Below are 24,793 nucleotides of genomic sequence, written 5' to 3' on the forward strand. Positions count from 1 at the left end.
ATGTGTCCAAAGAGAAAACCAAAGAGTAAAAATGTAGCGCTCACTAACGCCCTACAACTGAGATTCCCCGTCTTGGTTGAACAACTCGCCTTCCTTCACACGCACACGCACGCGCACACAACGACCTCACCGTCCTCGTCGTTACAGAGAGGGGGGAAAGCAAAAAGAAAGAAGCAGCGCAGACAGTAGGACCACGTGCGCCGTTCGCCCTGTCAGTTGAAAAATGATGTCGCCTTTCTATTCAGGTGAGAAAGGGGACAAGGAGAGAGCGCTACCCCGCGAATGTCACCCCTGCGAGGTGTGTTGAGAATGTTGTAGTTAACTCCTTCCCGACTCTGGCCTCTGTGCGCGTTGATATGTGGGCCTGTGATGCTGCTCTCTGTTAGTCAGCTGCTGGTTCTCAAAACTTGAGCCAAGGGGAGGGAGGAGGAGGGGGCAGAGAGAGAGAGATGGCGAGTGTGTAGGAGAAGGATCGTGTCTCTGGAGTGACTTGGCCAAAAATGAAAATCAGAAACGAAACAGAAGCAACAGCAGCTGGGAAGAAAGAGGATACCGCTGTATGAGTCGTCGTGAGTGAGTGGGTGCGGGTGGGGAAGAGTAGGTCGCACTCAATAAGTGGAAACAAAAGAAGCACACATTCACACATGCACGCACACGCACACGAACCGAAACATACACCAATAGAAAGGGGAAAACTAAAGAGTAAAAGAGGAGAGGAAAAATAAAGGAAGGTGACGCGATCCAACTATGACGGGCGATGACAATCAGAGGGCAGATATCGTAAGTAGAGGGAAGAAGGAGAGTGAGGAAGTGGCAGTGCGGCGAGAAGGAAGAGAGTGGAAGAAGGGGTGCGGAAGCACACGTGATATGTGCAGGGACGCCAAGGAGTACGCGCAAGACACCGATTGCACCGTATTTTGCTTTGAGCAAGACACGAGAAGAAGCGGCTCGGCGATACTTCATCTGGGAAGCGTTGGTGTGTATATCAGTTCGAGAGACGACCTGAGAAAGTTCTTTAATACAGGCGCGGTGTGCCAACATGAAAAGTAACCGCGCCCACGTGCTCTTCTCCTCGCCCAATGCATGCATTAGTCGTTGTCGAACACCAACGACTCTTTCCGTTCATAAGGCACGGTTTGTTCTCGAGTATGCACGTATCCCCCATTCACAATAAGCGGTAGCAATACAGCGAAGGGGGGGGGAAGGAGAGTTCGCTGTAGTGGTGCCATCTTTTAATGAGGGAAAAAAAAAACAACGACAACGAAACGTAAGAAAAGGGGAAAAGTAGCAGCCAGTCGAACACACACCCACAAAGCGCGTGGCGCAGTTCTTTTTGATTCTCCTGGAAAGCGCTACAATGTCTCCCATACAGGGGCGGTGGAAATCAAACCCGAAAGATACCTACACTGTAGGCAGGGGAGTGCTAGCGCACCACGGGCGGAAAGCTCACCGTCGGCGTCTCCCGGCGTGTCCGCATAAGAGCCCTCCTGAAACGCCAACGAGAGTCCGTCAGCATTCCGCACCATGCGCTGCAACCATTGTCTTCCAGGCGTGTGCTGAAGTTGACGCGGGTGTCACCTCTGTCACCGCTAGACGCGCCGCTGCCACCGCGCGGTCCCGCTGGCTCCCGGATATGCCTTGCAGAAACTCCTCATCCTTCTCCTGCCTGCCTAACAGAAAGTTCACAATCTTCTCCTGCAACTCCACTCGCTTCGCCTGTAGTCGCTTCAGTTCCGCCACGTCTGCGAAGCTAAAGCGAGGTGCCAGCAAATGCCGAACAGGGGGCAGGATTTCATCCAGCGGCACTTGACTTAGCGACTGCGTTGTCGCCCAATCCGCCGGGAGGGCGCTGAAATCCTGTGCTGCCAACACAGTGCCCCGAGCACCGAAGCAGCGGCCGTCAAGCTTTGCCTCGCAAACACTGCTGCGCACGCATTGATCATAAAGACGGGAAAGGGTATCGCGCGGCATCGTCTGCAGCTGCTGCACGGCGGCGAGGTCAGCGCGCTCGCTGGCGTTGAATTCGGCAGCGTACACCATGCAGCCCAGCACGTGCGCTGCGGCACTCTGCTCGGAGACACTTGTCGATGCCAAGGCTTGTAGTGCGTCAGCGGCGCGCCCAGAGAGCCGCTGGCATGCCCGCGCCAGAAACAGGTCAACGTTGGTGTGGTTTATCACACCGCCCTTTCTAGTAGCGGGCTGAGCGAGAGTGGCATCTCGAGAGCGTGCGCAGCTCTGCGAGGCCCTTTTGTGCGGTGCAGAAGACCCTATACCAGAGCAGGCCAAGCATGGCGATGCGCCACTGCACCAAAGCGCTCGTACAGCGGCTGGGAACTCGAAGGAATCTACCACCCTCGTCACAAGGTCTTCGAGGTCAATCTCTTTGACCTCCTTCTTTTGCTTTTCTAGCTGAAGGAGTTTTCCGCGCAGCGAGTAGCAGTCTAGATGCATGATCCTCTCCTTGAGTCGCTCCACCTGCGCGTCAACCGAGTCTGCTTCTGACTCCGCGCACAGGGGCGCAGACGATGCGGCCGTCGAACAGGCATGCGTCGACACCGCTGACGACCCATATCCTTGCTCCATTTTATCTGGAGATACACCCCTGGAGAACCTCTCGCTCGAGTAACGAGCCGTGTCGTGCATCTGTGTTGCCGATATGTTTGATGTTGTGCGGGACGTCTGAATTCGCTTGTGGCCGTACCGCTGCGTTGAGGTTTGCCCACTTCGTCGCAGCTCCATGCCGCGGCGCCGTTCCTCCTGTGAGAGGGCAATCACTGAGCGGGTCACATGCAGTCGCCGCTGTCTGTCGAGCAAGACGGCCAACTCCTTTTCGAGGGTATCAAGGAGCTCATCATTCGTGGAAGACTCGACAATGGCGGCCTCAACGTCGTCCACGGCGCAACAGACTGCGTCGGTGTGCACTGTGAGTGAGAGCGCCAGGAAACGCAACAGGTCTACGGCGCTAGACGGTGGATTTGCCGTCATCACCGCGTCTGTTGGAACAAAAAAACGCTTCTTCGACAAATGACGGACGGTGGAGAGGCCACACTGTGAGGCAACTCACCCTCGGCGCACCGTCGTGTCCTCGTGTCCTCGTGTACGCTGGTGTGATGCGCCGCCGTGGACTCGCGTATCGATGCACAACTGGGAGCAAACCACCTCAAGTGGGGTGTCTATGATATTCGTCCTCGTTGTGCAGTACGAGGCCTACAAGCGGGGAAGGACACGAAAGGCAGAGAGAGTAGAAAATGAAAGAATGAAGACTGGCTGCAGTCACTTTTTCTGACATGGATGGCCTGCCTTTAAGAACTAGGGTAGTCCGAAAGAACAAATAAAAAAGAGGTAGCGCTTCTCACAAGCGGTAAAGTGGCAGTCACTCCCTTTCACATCAGTTCTCTTGGCCCCTATTGCGAGAGTCGGCGCAGAGGGGAGATGCTCGCCAAGATGCGTGAGCAATGGCATTGTACTCTTGCCAAGACCGGCACACCACAGAAGATGTTTTATGGTTGCGAGGGATCTTGTCTCCTGCTTTCCTTCAGGAGTGTGGCTGCTCTGCGTCGATACCACGTCACGCAACACCATGCAAGTGCAACAGCATCCATCCATAGAGGAGTCAATCCGAAAACGGCGGGGGAAAGTCTGTGACTGCCATCGGCAGTTACAGGCGTTCTGAAAGACGCATAAAATACCGATGCGCAGAAACAAAAGGTGCGCGCGCGAGTGTCACCGCACAGTATTCCAGCCCGCATGCAGGCGTCGGTACGCTGAACTCTTATTTGAAGAGTCTTCTGTCTTTTCCTTTTCACCACGACAAGATAGTGTGCCATCCCGCTCCCGAGTAATGTGAAGATCATGGCAGCAAACGCGCTGGCTTCTGTCGGTGTGGGGTGAGGCGGTGTCTGGCCATCTTGCCTCCGACAATTTCGGGTCCTGTGCGGCGGGGGCAGGCCAACCCACCGCCCTGGAAAATATGCCCCTGTAGTCCCACCTTGGGGAAATGGACCTCGTCCGGGTTTTCCCTCGTCACGCGCATCTTGGGCGTGATCAGAGAACCCGTGGCTCGCAAGCTTCCCGTTCGCGTTCGGCGAGCCCCAACGGATCTGCTGGGTTTCGCACGCGTCTGCGGTTGCCGCCATAATCGTATTACTCCACCTGGGGGGAGGGGGGCTCTGAGGCTGGGGGCAATCTGAAGAGCTTTTTTCATCTGACGCACCAAAGGGGGCCCCTCGAGGCGAGGATGTCCGTCAGCTTGCATCCTGGGTTCTTTGCATCACTTCGTAGACGGCACGGTAAAAGTTGCCTTTCTGTCAAGCCCTGGTTGCCAGCAAGGTGTTGCCGGCCATGGTGCATATTGTGATGACGGTTTCAATGTCAGCGGTTTGCTTGCGATTGCATGTCCTACGGCTGCGTGCCGGCAGGCAGAGCGCAGCATCTGTGCAGCTGATTGGGGGGTCGAAAGACACAGCTGTAGTGCATCTGTGTCTTTGGCAGTGGGATGGGAATGCAGAGGGCATCAAACTGCATATGCAGGATCTGCAGCGTCTCTCTCACGTCCCGTCTGGCCGACGGCCGTGGGAGTCAGGTGGTCCGTAGAACACCCTCCTTTCGAACCGAGCCATTGGGTGCGGGCTGCGTGATCAGTCGTCATCCTTTGTGATCTGGCGCCCAGAACACAATAACCGAGTGCGCAACCTGCGCCAACAGGCAGCGTGTGTGTATGTACCCTCGGGGCGTCGCCTGGGCTTGGCCTTTTGTATCGCGAGATCAAAACCTCCCGGCCTCAACCTGGCGGAACGGGTTGTGCGAGAGACATCGGAATGTTTGGGGGCTGGGGGTGGGGGGTCCTTAGGCAAATGGGTGCCTCCCGCAGATTGTTGCCTGCATTCTGGTGCCGGGTCGAGTCCCTGGGGAACGCTGGTTTCCTTGAATGGCTTGTTAGCTGCGGTGTTGGGTTCGTGGTGTTTCTGTCGCGCGTGGCCTGCCCGGTTTGGTCTTTCAAGGGGGGGGGGGCGTTTTTGGTGTCGGTGCTGCGTTTGGCCGGGCAGGCGCGCCGCGCCGCGCACGCCGCCCGATGTCCCCCCAGCCCCGCATCAAAAGACCACATCACCAACAGAAACAGGCGTGCTTCCGGGCTGTCCCCCAAGTGTTTGGCTGCATCCACGACCTCTCTTTGGATTTGGGCTCTCGATGCGCATCAGCTGGTGCCATTTGCCATACGCTGCTGGGTATTCCAGTGGTTCCTCGGGGTTGATGGGTTCCGTCTGACCTGTAGCCAATTGGCACGCCTATCAGCGCACCGTGCATCGCTGCGTATTTGAACGAGATGTTCTGCGCTTTTCCTCCTGTGGATCAGTCGTTTCGCTGTGGCACCTTGGGTCGGTCCTCGGGTGCCCCAAAGTGTCGCTTCCAGGTGTGCGTCGAGACCCTGCCCCCAAGTCGCTTGCAACATTGTCGTGGGATTTCGCTTGCACACATGCCAGCGCCTTAGTCGGACGCATCCACACAGAGGACTACCCCTTCTCCTTCAGGCCAGACTCTGCCTCCTCCAAGAGACGGTGGGGGGTCTTCGTTGCACTCGCGAGGTGCACACAAACCGTATCTCTGCCAACGCAGATGAGTGCACGAGAAGAGAGCACCTGAATCCGGCCCTTTTCACACGTAGTCGAGCCTAATCGTATGGTCGAGTACTGTGCCGGCAGTACAAGAATGAGTGCAGACGCCACAAAACGAAGACGAACAGCAGAAGACAACGTTGTGTCTTCTCATGTAGAGGAAGAGACGGCATGCGCACCGTGGCAGCCTCCTGTCTTCGCGTGGTGCGTCACTTGTGCATGCGGTAGTAGAACAGAATGCTGTGGGCCCACCCAGCGTAGTTGCCAAAGAGTTTCAAGAAGGCATCCTGGATGACGTTATGATGCCGTTCGTACAAGGGCGGCACAGGCGTTTTTCGTGAGGAGCGCGGCGAGGCCGACGCAGATCTTCCGCCGCCCTTTATTGTCTGCACAGAGGTTGACGACACACCGTTCTTCTCTTTCAAAGCCTCTACTTGCTTCCTCCACTCCAGCAGTACATCATCACACGGGTAACGTTCCCCCTCCAGCAATAGACATCCTGGACGAGAACGCTTACGACCCGCCGGCACCGCAGCACGTGGCGAGACGAGGTACTCCGCCGCGACCTGTGCCATGTGCGTATCCACAGGGACAATGTGGGTGCGGTTGAGAGCGAAGAGCGCCACGCAGTCCGCCACTTTACGCCCCACACCCGGCAGGAGAAGCAGCATGTCGCGTTGATGTTGATGGTGGTGGTCATGGTGTCCCAGCACAGTCGAGTAGAAGCCATTTCGGTAGCAGGCTCCATGTTGCCGCATGAGGTGCGGAGGAGGGTGCATCTGCCCCTTTAGCATCACGTTGTCCTGGAGCTCCTGCTGGGGTGACTGGGTCTGAATGAAACGGATGGTATCCACAATGTACTTGCCACGGTAGCCAAAGCCGAGCATGCGCAACTTCTCCTCTGTGGCAGCCGAAAGCTGCTCGAGTGAGGGAAAGCTGTACATCGAAAGCCATCCCGGCGCGTTGATACTTGACCTGTGTGGCTTCAGAGACGGAGACGCAATGACGTCTTCTTTGTGCGCAGCGGTCTGCCTGCGGAGTTCTGTTTTTGTTAATTTGTGCTCTCTATCGCTAGCCGACTTACACGGCGTTCGCACCTCCGCCGTGGCGAGTTGGACATCACACAGTTGATCGCCGTAGGCACGGCAGAGTGCGTAGATCATGCCGGTGATCCGCGTGACGTTGTTGTTCTGCGAGCACAGGAAAGAGAAGAGGCACGAGTGCAGATCCTGCCGAACGTGGCGGATGGAGATGTACAGGCTTTTTTGTGCCTTGTCGTGCTCGCAAACACGCTGGTTGCGATCGCTGAGCAAGGAATGTAGTTGAAGACGATTGCCAACGAGGTATTGCACGAGAGGGTGTTTACGAGTCTGTGGCGAGGCGGTCCAGTTCTGCCACAGCTGGTCAAGGTCGACATCGAGAGAGAGATAGCGGCTCAGCATCTCTTCGTCACTCTCTTCTATGGCGAGTGACGGTGGTGCACCTGTGCTCCATAATGATGACGATGGCGTGCTCATAGGGACCTTTTCACTGAAACACTGTGGGTCAGCTAGTGGCCACAGTCGTCGGTATTCTATCCAGCAGCATGAGAAGTGCTTACTGACGTTTATGTCAGACTCCGAGGCACGTGGAGCAGAGCGCGATTCTTGGCGCCGCTTCCCCAGCGTCGGAGCTCGCCGTTGCGATGCTACGTGTCGCAACTCATCTTGCTTTTTCAGTTTTGCAGCACACCGCACCTCGCGCAGTTCAAAGACGCTGTGGTTAAGCACACCGACAAACGTGCAGCGCGGCGTTGGGTACCAGTGAAAGCACTGGCCACCGCAGAGTGTCAGTTGAAGGTTAACTTTGGCTTTAAGAGAAGATGTCAACACCCGCCACGGGGGGGGCTCACCTCTACCTGAAATCAGTTTCGGTGGCATCATTATCAGTGCGAGAGAGAGAAAGTAGCAGGAGGAGCCTGCTATGTCGCTGATGAGAACGGTAAAAGATGCTAGCCAGAGAAAAAAAGGCGAGTATAGCAGCACACCCCGCAACTACTCGCAGAGACACAACGGAGCGAAATACGAGAAGAGCATTCCGCCGCATCAACATGCTACATTTCACGCGCAGTAGTTCGCCCGACCACGACAACAGAAGCAAGGTAGAGAGAGAGAAAGAGGGCGGGCGAAAGACACGGAAAAAGTGAAATCCAGAGGTAGAACGATACGGAGAGTTGGGAAGGGGGGAAGAGTGCGAGCATGCACACACACACACACACCTCTACTCGTGCATAGGCGGTACAGCGTGGAGTCGCACCTTCACAGATGGGGTGACGGAGAGAGTGGTGGAAGAGACGCTTTGCTCCTCCTTTTTTTTTCAGCCTTTGCGCGTGTTTAGCAAAAGAACAAGACTGGGCTCCCTCATGCGCCTTCCTCCCCTCATCTTCGGCAAGAGTGTGGCATCAAGGCACGACCACCACGTGTGTGGGTATGGGTGCCACTGTCTTTGTAACTTTGGGAGTACTGTTGTGCGTTACAGCTTCGCAGCAGCAAGCAACTATGCTTCTCGTATCACCTCTGTTGCGCAGAGAGAGAGAGTGTGTACACACAGCGTGTAGGGGCGGGGGGAGGGATACACCAGACCCCATGTCATCACTCCTCTTTCCCTGGACTCGTGTCCAGACTAAGTGCTGCTTGCAGTTGCCGCTTTCTCTAGCATTCGCAACACCTCATCGGCCAGAACACGGGTGGGGCGGTCAGCGTGCATGAGGGCAATGGACTGCAGCGCAGATGCAGCGGAGCTCAGAGGCCACTGCGCGTCTGCGGACGCGCCCCAGGGGAAGGCGGAAGGGCAAATACCAATGGGAGGCGTTGACGTGCGTGTCTGTGTACTCAGTGCCTCCATGCTCAAGAAGAGCTCGGGTGCAGCAACAAGGATGGCAGAAAGGAGGCGGACACCAACTGTTTGCACTGCTGCCGACGCGGTAAACCGCACACAACCAAGGGAGAAGCTCACAAGCGCCTCCCTCTCCTCCCACGCAAGCCGGAGGAGGAGAGGCGACGAAGACGTCGACTTGTCCTCTACCGAGTTGGTCAAAGCGGGGGAAGTAGCATCGTTGATCTTGCATGACAGCAGAACAGCTTGAAAAATGACACTGCATGCATCTACGGCTGCAGAGCACTCGTGCAGTTCTCTCCCCACCACGCTTCTGCATGCAGCGTTCGACACCTCCACAAATGGGCGAAGGAAACCTCGAAACCAGCACAACAGCAAACCCTTCGCGTCGGCAGGGTGAAGAGAAATGGCATGGAGCATGCGCTGGTGAATGCGGAGGCCTAGCTGAAATCGGGTCAGCTGCAGGGGCCAGTCCGCTTCGCTGACGACGCCGTCGTGCCTTGGCAGCTCTTTCGAGGTCTTGCAATTCTCGGGTTCTCTGTACACCTTGGCTAACCCTCTCAGTGGCGCCTCAAGCAGACGGGTGCACAAGATGTGAAGTGTTGAGACGCTCCCATCGCCAGGAGTCGGTGGTGAAGATGAAGTTGTGAAAACGTCGGGCTGAATTAGCCTGGTTACGCCGATAACAGCAGCAGCATCGACAGCAGCGACACACAGCCGCTGCCTCATTGCCTCCGCCTTTTCGCTCGAGCCCTGGAGAATCCCTTTCCGTGGTACCACTCCACCGGCCACTCCGACGGAGTCCACCTGCTGCGCCGATGAGAAAGCAACAGATATGTTTTCTTCCTCTTCCATCAGCCACCGGGGCAACGTGACATTCACCAGTCGTTCCAGCGTGGCACAGTGCCCCAGGACAACTTGCAAGTCGCTGGCCTGACAGCCACCGTGCTCTGTTGAGAGAGTCCCCACAGTAGATACCGACAAGTCGCTTTGCCGTGGCGCTGCCTGCACACTCGCGGCGGCAAGGTACGATGACACGCCGAAGAGGTACACCCGATACGCAAACAGCCGTGGAGTCGACAGCTCGTCGTCTGGTGAGATAGAAGCATTGGCAGCAGCAACATATTTTGCTTGCGCCGTTATCCACTGCGACCATGCGTGAAAGAAGAGGCTTGCAGGGAACCGGCACAGCACCTCCAGCACGACCCGCTGAATTTCCGGGTGGGTGGCAAGAAATGTGGCCCCCGATGTCGACCCGTTCGTGGCGCCGCGCCAGAGGACGCACCATAGTCGGCGCACCACATTGGCACCGTCATCGTCATCGCCGCCCTCCTCTGGTGACGCTACCGCATCCTCCACGAAGGTCGCGTCTGCAACGGCGAACGTGCTCGGTGCACAACTACGTAAGCTCAAGAGCGGCAGCAACGCTGCGTGCAGGCATGGCAACGATTCTGCGTCCCTGCTGTGGACGCCTCCTGTGCCGTCGATAATGCATGACCACTCGTCACCTGGCGGCCCTTCCGTCGCCGAAGCACGGGCAAAGAACGTGTCCCAGATGGCACGAAGATGCACCAGGTGGAGTCGATCCTGGCCCGTTGCGGAGAGTCCACCGTCCACGAGGCCAGTGAGCGTTGCGGTAAGCCGCAGCGTGTACTTCGTCGTCCACTGGAGTCGCTCCACCGCAGGGGCATCAGAGTCGCTGCCATGATCTGCGCCGTCAGTCGCGGTGCAGTTCGCTTGGTGTTTCAGATACTGGAGAAGAGGGAGGGAATGGCGCACGTATGTCCAACTCCGCGCTGCAGCCTGGACCCACCGATCTGTGAGCGTCAGAAGCGCCGTCTGCAACTGTGCTGTCTTGCGGCGTTGAGTACCGCCATGCGCGTCACAGGGTGCTACGTCTATCTTGTCCGCCGTGGTCGTTCTCGAAGCCGATGTCAAGAACAAGTCCTGCGTCTCTCCTGCATCGCAATCGACTGAGTAGAGGAGAGCCTGCGATAGAATGTCACCTGGCGTCTGTGGAGTCGGTCGCCGCATCTCAGTGGGGCTCTGCTCGCTGCCTCCATTCTCGGTACCTACCTTTTCTTTTCCAAACGCGATTACACCACTGGAGACGTCGTCAATTGCCGCCGCGTGGCACTGATATCCGCATTGCAACAGCAGAAGGTACGTCTCCACTGTGTCCGTGTGCGCGGTGATAATCGAAGTCAACGCCGATAGTGCGGCGCTCTGCTTCCGTCCGGTGGCATCTTGCTGCATACAGAGGTTCAAGAGAGGGAACAGTACATCTTCCGGGTGCACTTTGGCAAACAAGGACGAGCTCAGAAGCCGCACGCACAGCTCCTCGTCCTGCAGCTGTAGCAAAAGGTTCTCTGCTAGTAGTCTGAGTACGTTGCGGCGACGAGCACCTACAGACTTCGCATGGTCACCAGAACACCGTACCACGGTGTCCAGTGCGCTGAAGCACAATGGATGCACCTCCGTTGCGTCCTGTTCGGTGGAGGGCGTCTCCGAGATGAGGTCTGGTAGGTTACACAGCACCTCCAGCACATGTCGCCGGGTGACCGCGCTGCCGTGCTGCAGCATACGAAACAGCGCAGGGATAAGGCGGTAGGGGTGCTCAAGGATAGATACACACAGCAGCTCACCCACGCACCGCGACGCAGCGTCGTCCTCAGACTCGAGTAGCTCTAACAACTGTTCAGACGAGTCTGCTGCGAATCCTGCGAGAGCGCCGTCGCGCACCGCCGCCTCCAGCACAGCGCGCGAAAGCAGCGAGGCTAGCCTGAGCACCCGCTCATTGCGGAACCGCAAGGCCCGCTGCACCAGAAGACCGTGGACCTGCTGTGTGACGTTGCTGTCTGTGGCCCACAACTCTGCCTGCAGCGTTGTGGTGGGCGCGGCCGCGACGAGTGCGAAGCACGCACTCAAGGCCGCGTCAGTTGCCATGAAGGTTGTCCACTCGCTCTCTCTCGCATCGTCCAACGCGGGCACCCGCAGAAGGGTGCTGGCAATGAGCATCAAAACATCCTTGTACGCTGGAAGAACAAGATCTAGCGATGCTGTCGACAGGCCCAGACCTCCATGCACAGCCACCCACACACCAGTCAAATTACGAGCAAGTAGGTTCATCTGTAGTGTGTGGGCCCACATCATCTCCGTCAGACTCCGCGTGTTGGCTGATGTAACTCCACCAAACTCGCGTGTCGCGTTGAGGAGTGCGTTCTGTAGTAGTTCCTGGTGCTTGACCGCATCTGCGAACACTTGCTCGAGCTGCTGCGAGACAGCCGACAGCAGCGCCGTTGCCGGGCACGATGCTGTGCGGGAGCCACGGTTGTCAAACTCCTCGGCGAGCCAACGCAAGCTGCGTCGCAGCGCGTTGCGAAGCAGCGTAACGCATCCCCACAGACACGCTGGCTGGTCACGATCGAGCACCAGTGGGCGCTTTTTCTTTCTTTTCGACTGGAGCGCTACCCCTTTCCCGTCCATGGCGGAGTCGGCCTCTGCGTCCATGTGCGCCGAAAGTACATCCGTGGTCAGCCAATGCATACAGTGCACGATGAGGTGATTCATCTCCACCGCCAGTCGGGTCGGCAGCGAGGCGGCGCCGTCCGCACTCGCCCTCTTTGCGGCATGCATTGCGCTCTCGCGCATCGACTCCTCCACATAGTGTGCAACCGCTGGTAACATCTCCTCGGCAATGCCTCTGAGTAGCACCGTGTGCTCGGTGCACAACCGCTGGCCCTCAGTGTGACCGGTAGCCAACATGCGGAGCGTGTTCGACAAGATGAGAAGAAATCCAAGTTGGTACCGCCGGTTTGCCTGCACAAGGCGAGCAAATCGATCATCAAGTTCCTTGTGCTCGCTTCCGCCCTTTGCATCACACCCTAATGGCAGTCCTTGAAGCAGTGCTTCCGTCCACTCGTGGGTGCAGCACGGACGTTCATTTCCCTGACCGTACGCTGTCGCCTTGTCACAGAGAATGTGGGTGCTTAAAAAGATGACACACTCAAGGTCCGCCGCAGAGCGAGTGGCCACAAGCGCCATGCGATAGAGCACTGCTTGCCACCCGCGAAGCACAAATGCGTCTGTGCCCATCGCTGCTCCCAAAATGGTGCCGCGATGCAACGCGCCATTGTTGGACGACACCAACGCAAAGTCATGATTCGTACCATGCGTCCCCACCCCTGCTAACGACAGTTTCGCTGCACGGACACCGTACAGAAGTCCCCGGTAGGCCTGCTGTACTGAGTAGCTGCACAGTTGCTCCTCTGTAGAGACTTTCTCGTACAGCAGGCGCTGCAAAGAAGCCTCGAAAGGCACCACATCCACCAGCAGCGGTGAGGAAGTCAAGTGGGACACTGCGGGCGCGTCTCGTTCCTGCAGCGCCGACGGCGTAAGCAACAAGGACGCCGTGGTCATTGAACCGTTGTCTACCCTCTCTCCGACAACGAGAGAGAGAGGGGGGTGAAGTGACCGTAGCGAGAATGTACAGAGCGAGAGCTAAAGGAGGAAGGTTGAATGGGGCAGCCGCGCCACAACAATGAAGGGGGAAAAAGCAAGAGAGAGGAAAGGGGCGCTGATGCAGGTTCAAAGAAGCAGCCAAGTGCACAGGAGTAGGACGAAGATTCAGCAGAACGAGAAGAGGAGCAAGACGACGCATACATCATGGGTAGCCGAGCCCAGGACAGGAACAATAGCATGTATACGTATCCATGGGAGGGTGACGGGGCAAGGGGAGAGAGCGGGGGAGGGAGTCAGAACCCTCTCTGCTGCTTTCTCTCAAGCTTTCAGGAGGGGCAAGGCTGTCCTTCACAGTCATTCGCCAAAGCACGAGGTAGCCTGTGCATCGTACGCGGGAGTGCACGAAGCAGCCGCCTTTCACGTCGCTGAATGTGTGTGCGTGTATGTGCGTGTGTGTGTGTGTATATATATATAACCCCATTCCATACTACCAGGCACGCAGACACCGTTGAGGTACCTCCACCTTGTTCTAGGTATACTAGTGGCCCCTTGGCAACTGCGGAGTTTCTCATACATGTCAAAGTCTTATTTTGTAGAGGGGGCAGGAACAATATCAGTTCTGCTTGACGCCATGCATACCTCATCTTGAATCCCGCCCAGGGAAACGCTAGACCCTCTAGAGAGAGAGAGACGCGCGCAGAACGAAGCTGAAGAAAACAAACAAAAAAAGAAACTTAATAGACATTTACTTCGTGAAGGAGAAAGAGGAGATACGAGAACTGCAAACGACGTCAACGACAAAGAACGCGCACGCATCCACAGAGGCAGAACACTAACGAACAGACTCGCACACCCGGGAGGAGGAAGGATGAAATACACGCAGTCAGAGCACACAGAGAATGTGAGAGAGAGGGGAAGAAAAAGAAAGGAGGAAGGGAAGAGCACCCAACACAAAACTACCCCACAGACGAGAGAGCAGTGACAGAGGTTAAAAAATAAGGGGAAAGAGAAACACACAACGAAAAAGCAACGGTGGTGGAAGGGAAACACACACACGCACATCCGCAGCCCACCACGAAGTCAACTACCAAAAGGGGAGAAAAAAACGAAGGAAGAGCAGAGGCACGACGTGCGCAGCTCCTCGACGCAGACAAACAGACGTGAAAGGGGGGGAGGAGAAGGAAGAGGAGACAAAGCGGCGGCTTACGCGGCACGTTTCTGCTCGCTGCTGTGGAACAATACCCAAAAGCAACAAGGCGAGTACGAAACAACAACAGGAAAAGAAAAGAGAAACCAAAATGGCGTAATGAAGGACACCTGCGGGGAAGGGAGAAGCCGCAGAATATGAAGGGGCCGCCGTAGGCAGAGACAGGGAAGAGCACCAGAGAGCAAAGGAGGAAGCGACAACAGCAAAGTCAGCCGTCAAGAAGGGAAAACAAGAAGAGGATGAAACGATCAGCCAAAACACATTCCTTTTTGAAAAGAAAGAGGACGGAAGAAAAAAAAACGGAAGAGCACACAGAAATCAAGTGAGTGCAGACATCTTCAACAATTACGCTGTAAAGGAAAAGCAAACGCAAAGAGGCGCCCGCGGTACACTTCACACACTCGCCCCTGTGGCAAACATTCCGAGGTCAGACAAAAAGAGAGGGAGAGACAGAGAGAGAGAGGGAGGGCGTGGGGAGAGGGAGTGGGGAGAACCGAGAGCCACAAACCACAAAAAAAAAGTAGCGCAAACTACAACACTAGGGAAGACACCAGCAAAGCAACTAAGCACACACGCGCGCATCAAAAGGCTGCGAAGACGAGCACATCAAAAAGAAGCAAACACCTTCCATGCTCCTCCAACACGACAAGGGCCAACACGAGGGAAGGAAAAAAAAGAGAAGAAGGCATACACCGCTTTAAGAGAGAAAAACGAGAGGGGGACTGCGTGTCGGATGAATCGCCTGAAGCGCCAACACGCACAGGCGCACCTACACATGGGCATGAAGCGCAGCAGTGTGAGAAATCAATAGACCGATGGGCATGAACACACATCACCATGCATACTCTTCGCATGCCGAGGCAAATACACACGTACAAGTCAAAAACAAGTAGAAACCAAAAGGGTCCTCAACTCTAGAACAGAGGGGATACCGGTAAGGGACGATATACATATATACATATATATCAATCAACAAAGACTTTCGAATACGTTCTTTCTACTGTTGAACATGAGCTGAACTCCACTTTTCCTTGGCTTCGGTCACACGCCCATCGCCTGGTGCGAAGAAGCCGCAGACACACGCGTTACAGCAGTGCGCCGACTCAGTCAGCGAAGCACAGCCCCTGCCTCGTAGGTCACGTTACAGCCGCACTCACGGTGTCGGCCGCCACCTGACGCAACCCCCCCCCCCGGGGGGGACTCAGACTCCCCGCACCAGTAAGCACTCAGGGCCTGGTGAGAGACCTTCAAGTCCCGCCGACGCCTTGCCCATCACATGAGTGGCACAAGCGTGTTCACGGTCGCAGGTCACGCCGACGTAGCGCCATCTAGGGCCTGACCGCCGACATCCGTCGCAATGAATTGTGCAGGTCTTCCCAGAAGATGGGTGCAGCACTTTGACGCCACACTCATGAGCCCTCCTGCTTTTTTCAAAGCACACAAATAAGATGGGGAAGTGGAACCACAAGGAACCTCACGCTCTCAAGGAAAAAAAGAAGATGGTGTGGAGTAAGACAGAGAGAGAGAGAGAGAGTCAGCGAGACGTCATGGTGGTGGCAGTGTGGAGAAGAGTATCTCACAAGAAACGCACATATAAAGTACAGCTCTTAGCATCTGACAGACAGAGGAACGGCCGCTATAGTGGCACACACGCAGAGCGAGAATGAAAGACTCAAAAGACAGCATATGCCGTGATGTAATGTTCATACATGAGCGAGCAAGGGAGAAGAAAAAAGGGGGGGCTAAAAGGAGGCCACAATAAGAACAACAACAGAACAACGAAAAGGATCGAATAACGAGAAGAAAAACGGAAAATCCGCACAAACGTGGGAGCGAGTCGCTATGGACGCCACAGGGCCATACAAAAAAGTGGGAAACGACGATGAAGAGATCCACACGCAAAACGGAGGAGAGGGGGGAAGGGACGAGGGCCGAAGCCCTCGTTGCCTCCCAACTCCGCTTCGATTCTTGACGTTCTGTGGACCTCCTCCATGTTTGTTGTTGTGTGCTTTTCGTTAGAAGCCCCTGTGGGTTCCAGTTGGCTACTTCTCGTCCTGCTACACAATTCTCTCGCTCGCGTTGACAGTAGCACCACAACCTCAGGGAAGGACGAGAGAAATTGCCGAGGGAGAGAGGAGTCACAGAAAAAGAACTCTACACCAACCACGAGCGACAACGTTTCGGCGGAGCCGACCACATGACAGTCTCGATACACCCCCGCTCCATCCTCCTTTCCTTGACGTCCTCGTGGTTTGACCGTCTAGAGCGAGACGAGCTGAAAAAAAAATCACGCAAGCGCAACAGGGAGGAGACACGCATATTAAAGTTCCAAACAGGGAGAAAGTGCCCCCAAAAGCGCGCAGCGCCGTTCTCTGCTCTTCGTGCTACATTCGGCTAGGACGTGCGTTTTGCCAAGTTGAGGAAACGCGCGGCATCACTCTGCACTCGTCATATGCAGCATCTCCTCTGTTGCACTGTGTCATTGGTTATTTTCTTTTTTGCTTTCTTCCCATGTTATTTCACTTGCCTGCAATCCAATAAACTTTTGTGTGTGGGGGAGGTATCTGCATTCTTTTCGAATTTCTTCCCTGCGTACTTCACTCCCCCACTGCAAAAGAGTAAGTTGCGCTGGAGATCCAGAATTCTTTTTCGTTTCCCCACCTCTTGCGCCTTTGCTTTCGTCAAGGCTCGAGATCATATGTTACTCTGCTCAAGGATGGAAGAGACAGCAAGGGAAAAAAAGTGGAGGAGGAAGTTGCGCCACCACACACGCACACAGACAGGCAGAAAAGCACATATGCTGTCGGGCAGAGAGGGAATGAATACTCAAACAGTAAGGCAAGTGACCAAACGCACATAAATAGAGAGAAAAGCGACAGGTCGAACTCGTCTTGCAGTAACCTGATGACGGAAACGACAACGCGCATTGACACAAGCGCAGACACACACACACACACGACCACGGCCACCATCATGCACGTGTAAACGCAGGGTACACACATATGAAAGCGAAAAAGAAGAGCAAAATCGAGGAGCAGCAAAGAGCCAACAGTACTACAGTACATCGCGCTGCAGAAGTAATGGGGAAATACAACGACGCAGAGGACGAAACGCAGGTGAAGGTAGTGATACCCAGTAGAGAGGGTAGATCATCCTAAACGACTTCACATCATACACACAGACACCTAGACCCGGGGGCAACATTCAGCTTGTGTGGGTACTCCGTCATGATAGGAGGTTGGGAGACGGCAGATGCATGGGGAATCGTGGAGTTCCTCTCTACTGTTGCGTGAATACTATGATACAACAAAACCTGTTCCTTTCAGTGTCTTTTTTTTTTATGCGTCTTTCACCAGCGCAGGTTTCCTCACTTCTGCCACGGGGTCCCCGTAATAATACTTCTCCGCCTCACTCTTTCGGTTTCCCTTTTTGCATTCTCTGCTGAATCGACACGCCTGGCATCGACACAGGAAAAGCCCCTGACGAAAACACTCATAATACATGCGCATCGTCCGGTGATCTCTCGCCAAGTGGACCTTTTCAGTTCCTCATCGGGACAAGAGAAGGAAAACAAAATCGTCTGAGAAAAAAAAGCCACACACATGCCGAACAAACAAAACACCTTTTTTTCCCTCCGCCCTGTCCATTCCGCCACGAACAAGTTCGCCAACAGACGTCTGCCACCGCCGTTCATCCGCATCCTCGGCGGCGCCACCTCCACCCCCTGCTCGCCCTAGGGCGAACCCTCCTGCCGTCGAGGCGCGCCACGCGTCTAGCGGGCCCCTCCTGCCCCGCCCTCCTCCCTTCCCCGGGTAACGTGCTGCGCGATCGGCGCCAGACGGGCCTGGCTCGGGACGCCACGCCACGCTCCCAGCGGGCAGCGCACAGAGTCCTGCCCGACGGCCAAAGCGGTGGCGCCTGCCCGGATGCGATACACCATGCCAGCTGCGCTTCGCGGCACCGACGCGCCAGACGGGGCGGGGGCACATGCACAAGCACGCCCCCGCGCACAAAGAGCCCACAGGGCGGCAGCGCGAGCAGGGTGCGCGTCACCACATCACCGAGCGCAAGAGAATGGGGTGGGCTGCGGCGCGCTGGGCCCCTTCGGGTGACCCGCGAACCTCGCGTAGCACGCCGCCTACAACGCCCGGGCCGGTCGCCCGCCGCTGCAGGTGTCCAATGTACAGACAGGTACCCCCGCGGAGCCGGGTGAGCGTGGACTCCAGTCGTCCCGTAAGCTCAGCAGTCTTGTCTCCTTGGTGTGGGTCGTCGGCCGGCAAGTAAGTGACACGATGCGTAGTGAGTCGGTACAGACGTGGTGATGACCGAACGGTCTTCCGCACCGCGTCACTTCAGCCTTCTCTCTCAATATCAAGAAGTCTGTAACCGTAAGAGTCGAGGGTAGGCGGCAAGCGCTTTGGGTTTCCATTACGAGAGGTGGGTGATATAGCTGTGATAACACAGCCGAGGCGGCTGACAGCAAGGAAGGAAGATGGGGGAAAGAGGGAAGCGAAGATGCATGCGGGACGCAGCGGAGCCTGTAGAGGTGTCCTTAAGCTTTGGGAGGCGTCGCAAGAGAAAAAGAGCGGGAGTGAAACAGAAAAAAATAAAATAAAAATAAAAAGCGCATGAACGCAAAAAAGAGACGAAACAAATAAACAAAAAGAGGAAGGAAGGAAAGCGCACGAGACCGAGAGGCACCAGGGAGGGGGTTGACATGGTAACACGACAACGATAGAAAGCAGCAAGAATAAGAGAAACAGCGACAAGGTAGTACGCCAAATAAATAAATAAGAAACAAACACACCACGCAGAAACGCTTCATGGCGGCACGAGAAGAAAAAAAAAAAGACAGAAGATACGAGCAAAAAGTGATGAACGAGCGAGTGCTTCGAGAAGCTTCAGTGTGGAATCGACGCAAAGTCGAGCAACGAGAGAGCGCACGCACTCACGTGCACACAGGCCCTCACACTTTTTGAGTTGAACCAAGTAATCAGGCAGCAGCAACGAGAAAAAAAATGCCTTCCTATGCGCTCCCTTTCTTCAGCTTGCTGACCGCCCGAGGGACGCAATGTCGAGGGGGCGCTTTGGCTCGGGGTATAACTCGTTATCTAGCTCCACCAGCTGATCGAAAAAGCCCTTGTTCGGGAGGATAGCAGGGCGACCCTTCTTGGTTACAAGGTAGGCCTCGTCTAGTCGCATGCCTTTCTTCATCATCAAGTATGCAATCACTGTCGTGGCGGAGCGTGACAGACCTGCAAAGCAGTGCACCAGGCACCCCTCCTTATGGGACTGGCTCTCCTCGATGAAGTTGACAGCCTCTTGAAAAGACATGCGAATGTCAGCACCAGGAATGTCGTCCACCACAATAACTTTGTGGTGGCCGCCCTCCGGTGGCACCGGCACTAGCTGCCGGCCTACGGTGAGCAAATACCGAATGTTCAGCTTCCGGTACACCATCTGTGACTGCGCGGAGCGGAGACTGCCGCAGTAGAGACATGGTATAATTTCATCCGGATAGAGCTTATTCCAGTTCACCGTAATGTTGGGCAGTATGGTGTCGAGTTTCTTCTCATAGTAGTGCTTGTAGAGCGAAGGCTCGTTGTCGAGAGCAATCGTGAGGTCATCGAAGCACTGCAGTCGGTGTGGCGGGGGAAGCGTTGTCAAGCGGTCGTTGGAGGCGAGGTAGATTACCTTCAGCTTGGGCGACACGATCACCGTCTTGGAGACACTCCCGCTGGCGCTGCCCATGAAGGGGCCGACCAGGTTACCCATAGAGCTTGCGAGACGGGCACCGCCCAGCTGCGAGGTGGGGATGGCGCAGTTCTCCACGTTAGACGCACTGGCACACAGCGGGACCGCGAGGATATCCAGCAAACTTTCAGGAATGCTAGCAAAATTATTGTAGTCCAGCGCGACCGAGGCAAGGAAACTGAGATAGATAAACGTCTGCGGTAGGTCGATGAGGGCATTGTGGCTTGCATCAAGACTTTCAAGCTCGTTAAGGTTGCCAAGACTATCCGGAAGCTCGGTGAGCTTGTTGTACGACACAACAAGCTTGCGCAAGTGAGCCAAGAAGCTCAGCTCCTGTGGCAGGGACGTAAGGTTGTTCTGTGAAACATCCAAGACGACTACCTGTAGTAGCGGTGGGTTGTACACCTCCGACGGCACCGCGTCCAGCCCGTAGTTGTAGAGTAGCAGCTCAGTGTGATTGCTGGTGCGGCAGCGCTCCAGCTCCTGCTGCCAGTCGTCGTCTTCCATTTCCTTCGCCTTGGGGAGCGCTACCCTCTTCACTTCTTTGGCCTTCATGAGTGACAACCTCGGCGGTGGTGGCAAGCAAAGCGAGCCAATGTCCTTTGGCGACATGAAATCGGCGCGGGTAAACGAGATGCCCGCCGTATTAAGCCCCGCATTGTTGTTGTTGGCGCCGCAACCAAGGTTTAGTCCGCCACCGGATATCCCGCCTACCCCACGAAAACTGATAAAGCTGCAGCCGTTGATGTTGACCGATATGCTTTGCTCGTTCACATCGTCCGGAAGGCGGATGACGCCCTCAAGGTCGCCAAACATGCCTTTGGTGATGCTACCGCCACCAGCGCACCGCGTCACAATCGACCGCTCCGCCGCGCGCTGCGCCGCGAGGTGCTCCGTGAGGGAGCCCACCGGAAAGTTCGCGGTCATCTCTAGCATCTCAAGCGCATGCAAATCCGGCACCGTCGACGGCTGCACCAGCACCGCTTTGTTAATACCCTCTTTGCTATGTTCAACGGTGTGAATTAGAAACGGCACCAGCTCGTGGCCCTCCTTGTGGTAGTTGCCCAGAGCGCACTTGCCGCAGCGGATGTAGCCTTCACAGTCCAAGCACTGATAGAGCGCCACTGCCAGTTCGGCGCTGCATTGACCGCAGCGCAGGTTCTCGCCCTTGAAGAAGAGTACTGCGGACTTCTCACCCGTGGCGGCAGCGCTAGTAGACGTGTCGGTGCATGACTCGCAGCCGTGCAAAGTGGCGTCACCGACAGAGCTGAGCATCTGGCTCTCCTGAAACGGGTCCTGTGCGAGGATATCTAGCATGCGGGCTTCGTCGCGCGTCTCCGGTTTGGAGTGCACGGCGCCCTGCAGCTCCGCCTCCGTGACCTCGACAATCGTCTTGGGCAAGTGTTCCACGAACCTCAGATTTTGAAAGTATCTGTGTTTTAGTGCCGCTCGTGCGTCTGCGAGCTTCCCCTCTAGCGCGTCCTCGATGAAGGAGATCAACGCTGGCGTCAGTGGCGCTGTGGATTTGCGGACAACTGACAGCACCGCGTCGACGGCAAATGTGCTATGCTTCTCGCAGTTGCGTAGTTCAGCCCAAACCGTAGTAAAGAGCTCTGGTAAGACCGCGGCGGCAAGGAGACCGACGCAGAACACGTCCACGCTGGGGGCGTGCAAGGGCCTCTGCTTCTGCACCCATGAGGGCAGCGTGTAGAGCGGCGTGCCTGCCGCGATGGACTCCGCCAACGCGTCCGCCGTCACAAAGAGGGGGCCAAAATCAGCAATGCGGTAGTGAGAGGTGTCCTCGTTGAAGAAGATGTTCGTTGGAGTCAGAGAGAGATGCGCTACGCCGTTGTCGTGCAGGTGCACCAGCCCACTCAGTACGTCCACCAAGAACTCCTGCAGCGCTGGGAACGAGTCGTCGCTCTTCACCGGCGGCACGACTTGAATGGCGCCACTCGGCATGTAGTCCTGCACCACGAAGCAGTTCACCTTCGTATCCTCCACAATATCGATGAAGCGCATAACGTTGGGGTGGTCAACCTTTCGGGAGAAAACAAGTTGGCGGCGTACTTCTCGCGCCCATTTCTCCCGCCCAGGCGCTCGCAGTCGCTTCAAGAGCGATTGATAAATAATCTTAAAGGCAAACTGGTTGGAGGAATTGCGGCGCAGATGAACGAGCATTGTCTCCGAGAAGCGGCCTTCACCAAGAAAGGCGTCCACCTGGAAACCGTTCCGCTGCTGCGAGCGGTATGTAGGCACGGCCAAGTTACTCATCGAGGCCCCCTTAAGCGCCGGTGTGCTCATTGTCCGGTCGCCGAAGCTGCTTGTCATCATCTGGCCACCGAAAGCGAGGCTGCTCGTCATGGACATGTTACGCATCGATGACGAGGTGCCGGCCATCAAGCATTGTTTGAAGAAGGTATGTTGCAGCAGCTGCAGCACACTCGGTCGCTCTGAGGGCTCTTTACGCATGCACCATCGAATAACGTCCTCAATGTCGCTCGCGAAGCGCCAATGCGGGTGTGGTGGGAAACAAAGCTCAAAGCCTAGGAGTCGCTCACGCACCTGCGCGTAGGAGCACTCGGCAATCTCAATCGGATCGCAGCCATAGGCGAGGCGGTATATGAGCACGCCAAAACCCCACATATCCACTGCGGCCACCCCGGCGGCGCCTTTGTCAGAAACGACATCGATCTCCCCTGCCGCGTACGAGCCCTCCGGGTCAAACACCTCAGGCGGGAGACAGGCCAACTCGCCGTTGAAGACCAGATCCTCTGGACACTGCACCGCGAAGAGACGCCAGAGGCCGGCGTCGGCGATGCAAAAGTGCCCCTCCGCGTCTTCGAGAACGTTATCGAGCTTCAAATTATGGTGATAGACTCCATGTGAGTGCAGAACGCGAAGGCCCATCACCACCTCTATGAGAATGCGGAGCAGCTTTTCGGGGTCGTGCGAGAGCCGTCCTGCGTAGCTGCCGATGTTGCCCTTCGGGTGGTAATGGGTAATGACAATCATGTTTTCCTTCGCCTCATCATTGAGGACGTCGCTTATGCGTAGCACGTTTTGATGCAAGATATTCACGAGGACTCGCTGCTCTGCGGTGATCTCCTCCGTGAGCGGACGGCGGAGCACAAAGCTGATCACCTTGAGGATGCGAAATATCGGATCCTTGGCAGCATCGTCGAGAAAAGAGCCACTCGCGCCGCGAGTTCGCGTAGAACTGCGCAATAGCATTGCAACGTCGCGAGTTGCGAAGTAGCTGCGTCCAACAGTGCCGGCGTTGTAGGCGGCGCGAAAGCGATAGCCGTCGATCATCTCGTCCTGGTGAAAGTCAGGGATGCAGATAACACAGGATCGGTTGGACAGGGACACCTCAGGGTGACTCAGGAACAGCGGGCCGACAGAACTGCTGCGGAGGGCGGCGAATACCTCGTACATGGCCCTTTCATCCTCTGTGGGCTGCTCCTCATCAAGCCCCTCACACTTGCGCACAATGGAATCAACGCGCACTACAATGCGAATGGCGCGGGCTGACAGGCTCTGCAGCGCGCAAGCGCCTTCATGCAAACTGGGGTTAGAGCTCGCGTCTCGCTGAAGTTGGTGCTTTTCGTGGCCGTTTCGGGCAGCGTCTGCTGTTGCATGCGGAGACGGTAACATGGGTGATGCCGTCACCGGCGCTTCTAGTGATTTGACGGGTGTCGCAGGGCCTCCCGCTGCCGCATTAGCAGCAGGCGTGTGTCCCACAGCATCCTTGTTGGAGCTGGCCTCAACACCGGTGATGTCACTACTTCCAGCGCTTCCGCCTGTACGGCGGATATGAATTGGCTTGGCACTCAGGATACTGTCAGATACGTTGTCGCCGCCAACCTCAGCTGAGCTGCTGCTGTTTTTATGCTGGGCACACCCGTTTCGCTGCTGATTGGTGCTGCCGATAGAGCACCGCGAGAACCCAGGGTTCGATCGACTTGCAGTTTCATTGCAAGCAAACCACCTACCGCCACTGCACAAGTTCGCTGAGCCGCACACGACGCCCATTACTCGAGTGCTTTAGCCCTGTGGGTTTGGTTATTTGGACGAACAAGAAGCAAAACAAGGAGACGGGAGGAGGGAACGCACAGCGAGGAAAGACAGACAGCCGGCAACGACGTACAAGAACAAGAGGCAGCTGGCAAGAAAAAGCCTCTGCAAGTGTGAGGGTAGGCAGGAGTATGTGCGCGAATCCCTCGCGTGTGTGTGTGTGTGTGATGTGTGTTGTATTCCTGCCGTGCTTGACTTTGTTTGTGTGTCTTCCTTTCTGAGGGAGCCGCGCGTTCAACGATGTGAATGCAACAAAGAACCAGCCAGTACACTGCAGTGGCAGCCCGGCAGCTTGGAGGAGGGAGGAAAAGCAACGAAGAGTGACAGGGAGAGCGGGTAAGAAGCGGGAGGGAAATCGAAAACAATATACCACACACGAAATCAAAGAGGAGAGATCAACGTGATGGTGAGTGGGGAGGGGAAGATTCCAGAGCGAGAGAGAGAGAAAGGGAGAAAGAAAAAGATGACAGACCAACGCACACCAAGACGTACACACACACGCACACACAGAGAGAGAGAGAGACACAGACGCACAGACACACACAAGAAACAAAAGAGAAAGCGATCGAGACAGAGAACAAACACGAGAGAATACACGAGATGATCAGGCAAAGGGGAAACAGAAAACGAAAAGAAAGAGGCGATGTCACCAACCCAATAGAAGAGCGGCAACGACACCCATCCAGATCCTCCCCAAAGAAGAGGGAAGACAATGAAAGTGGCTTCTGTATGCACGACTAAGATAAGACGAATGCCATATAAAAAAAAAGTGTGGGGACGAGAGCCGTTGAGCTCGAAAAAGGCAGAA

The 24,793-nt window shown here is 55.9% G+C and overlaps 4 protein-coding genes across 4 annotated transcripts, besides 2 other annotated features; all 4 read right to left on the reverse strand.

Annotated features, from left to right (window-relative positions):
* Positions 1-1,509: 1,509 nt before the first annotated feature.
* LPMP_201840 (hypothetical protein) lies at positions 1,510-2,985 on the reverse strand (the record flags this gene model as incomplete). Its single annotated transcript, XM_010700083.1, has 1 exon — positions 1,510-2,985. One exon carries the CDS (start codon positions 2,983-2,985, stop codon positions 1,510-1,512), a length of 1,476 nt encoding a protein of 491 aa, XP_010698385.1.
* A 2,836-nt stretch (positions 2,986-5,821) lies between these two features.
* LPMP_201850 (8-oxoguanine DNA glycosylase, putative) lies at positions 5,822-7,534 on the reverse strand (the record flags this gene model as incomplete). The annotated part of the gene is made up of 1 exon (XM_010700084.1): positions 5,822-7,534. One exon carries the CDS (start codon positions 7,532-7,534, stop codon positions 5,822-5,824), a length of 1,713 nt encoding a protein of 570 aa, XP_010698386.1.
* A 739-nt stretch (positions 7,535-8,273) lies between these two features.
* On the reverse strand, positions 8,274-12,905 carry LPMP_201860 (hypothetical protein; the record flags this gene model as incomplete). The annotated part of the gene is made up of 1 exon (XM_010700085.1): positions 8,274-12,905. One exon carries the CDS (start codon positions 12,903-12,905, stop codon positions 8,274-8,276), a length of 4,632 nt encoding a protein of 1,543 aa, XP_010698387.1.
* Positions 12,906-15,142: 2,237 nt separating this feature from the next.
* Positions 15,143-15,561: a repeat region.
* Positions 15,562-17,800: 2,239 nt separating this feature from the next.
* Positions 17,801-18,539: a repeat region.
* A 658-nt stretch (positions 18,540-19,197) lies between these two features.
* Positions 19,198-23,346, reverse strand: LPMP_201870 (dual specificity protein phosphatase, putative; the record flags this gene model as incomplete). The annotated part of the gene is made up of 1 exon (XM_010700086.1): positions 19,198-23,346. The coding sequence occupies one exon, from the start codon at positions 23,344-23,346 to the stop codon at positions 19,198-19,200; it is 4,149 nt and encodes a 1,382-aa protein (XP_010698388.1).
* Positions 23,347-24,793: the final 1,447 nt, after the last annotated feature.

Source organism: Leishmania panamensis (genome assembly GCF_000755165.1).
Source record: "Leishmania panamensis strain MHOM/PA/94/PSC-1 chromosome 20 sequence".
Taxonomy (NCBI): domain Eukaryota; phylum Euglenozoa; class Kinetoplastea; order Trypanosomatida; family Trypanosomatidae; genus Leishmania; species Leishmania panamensis.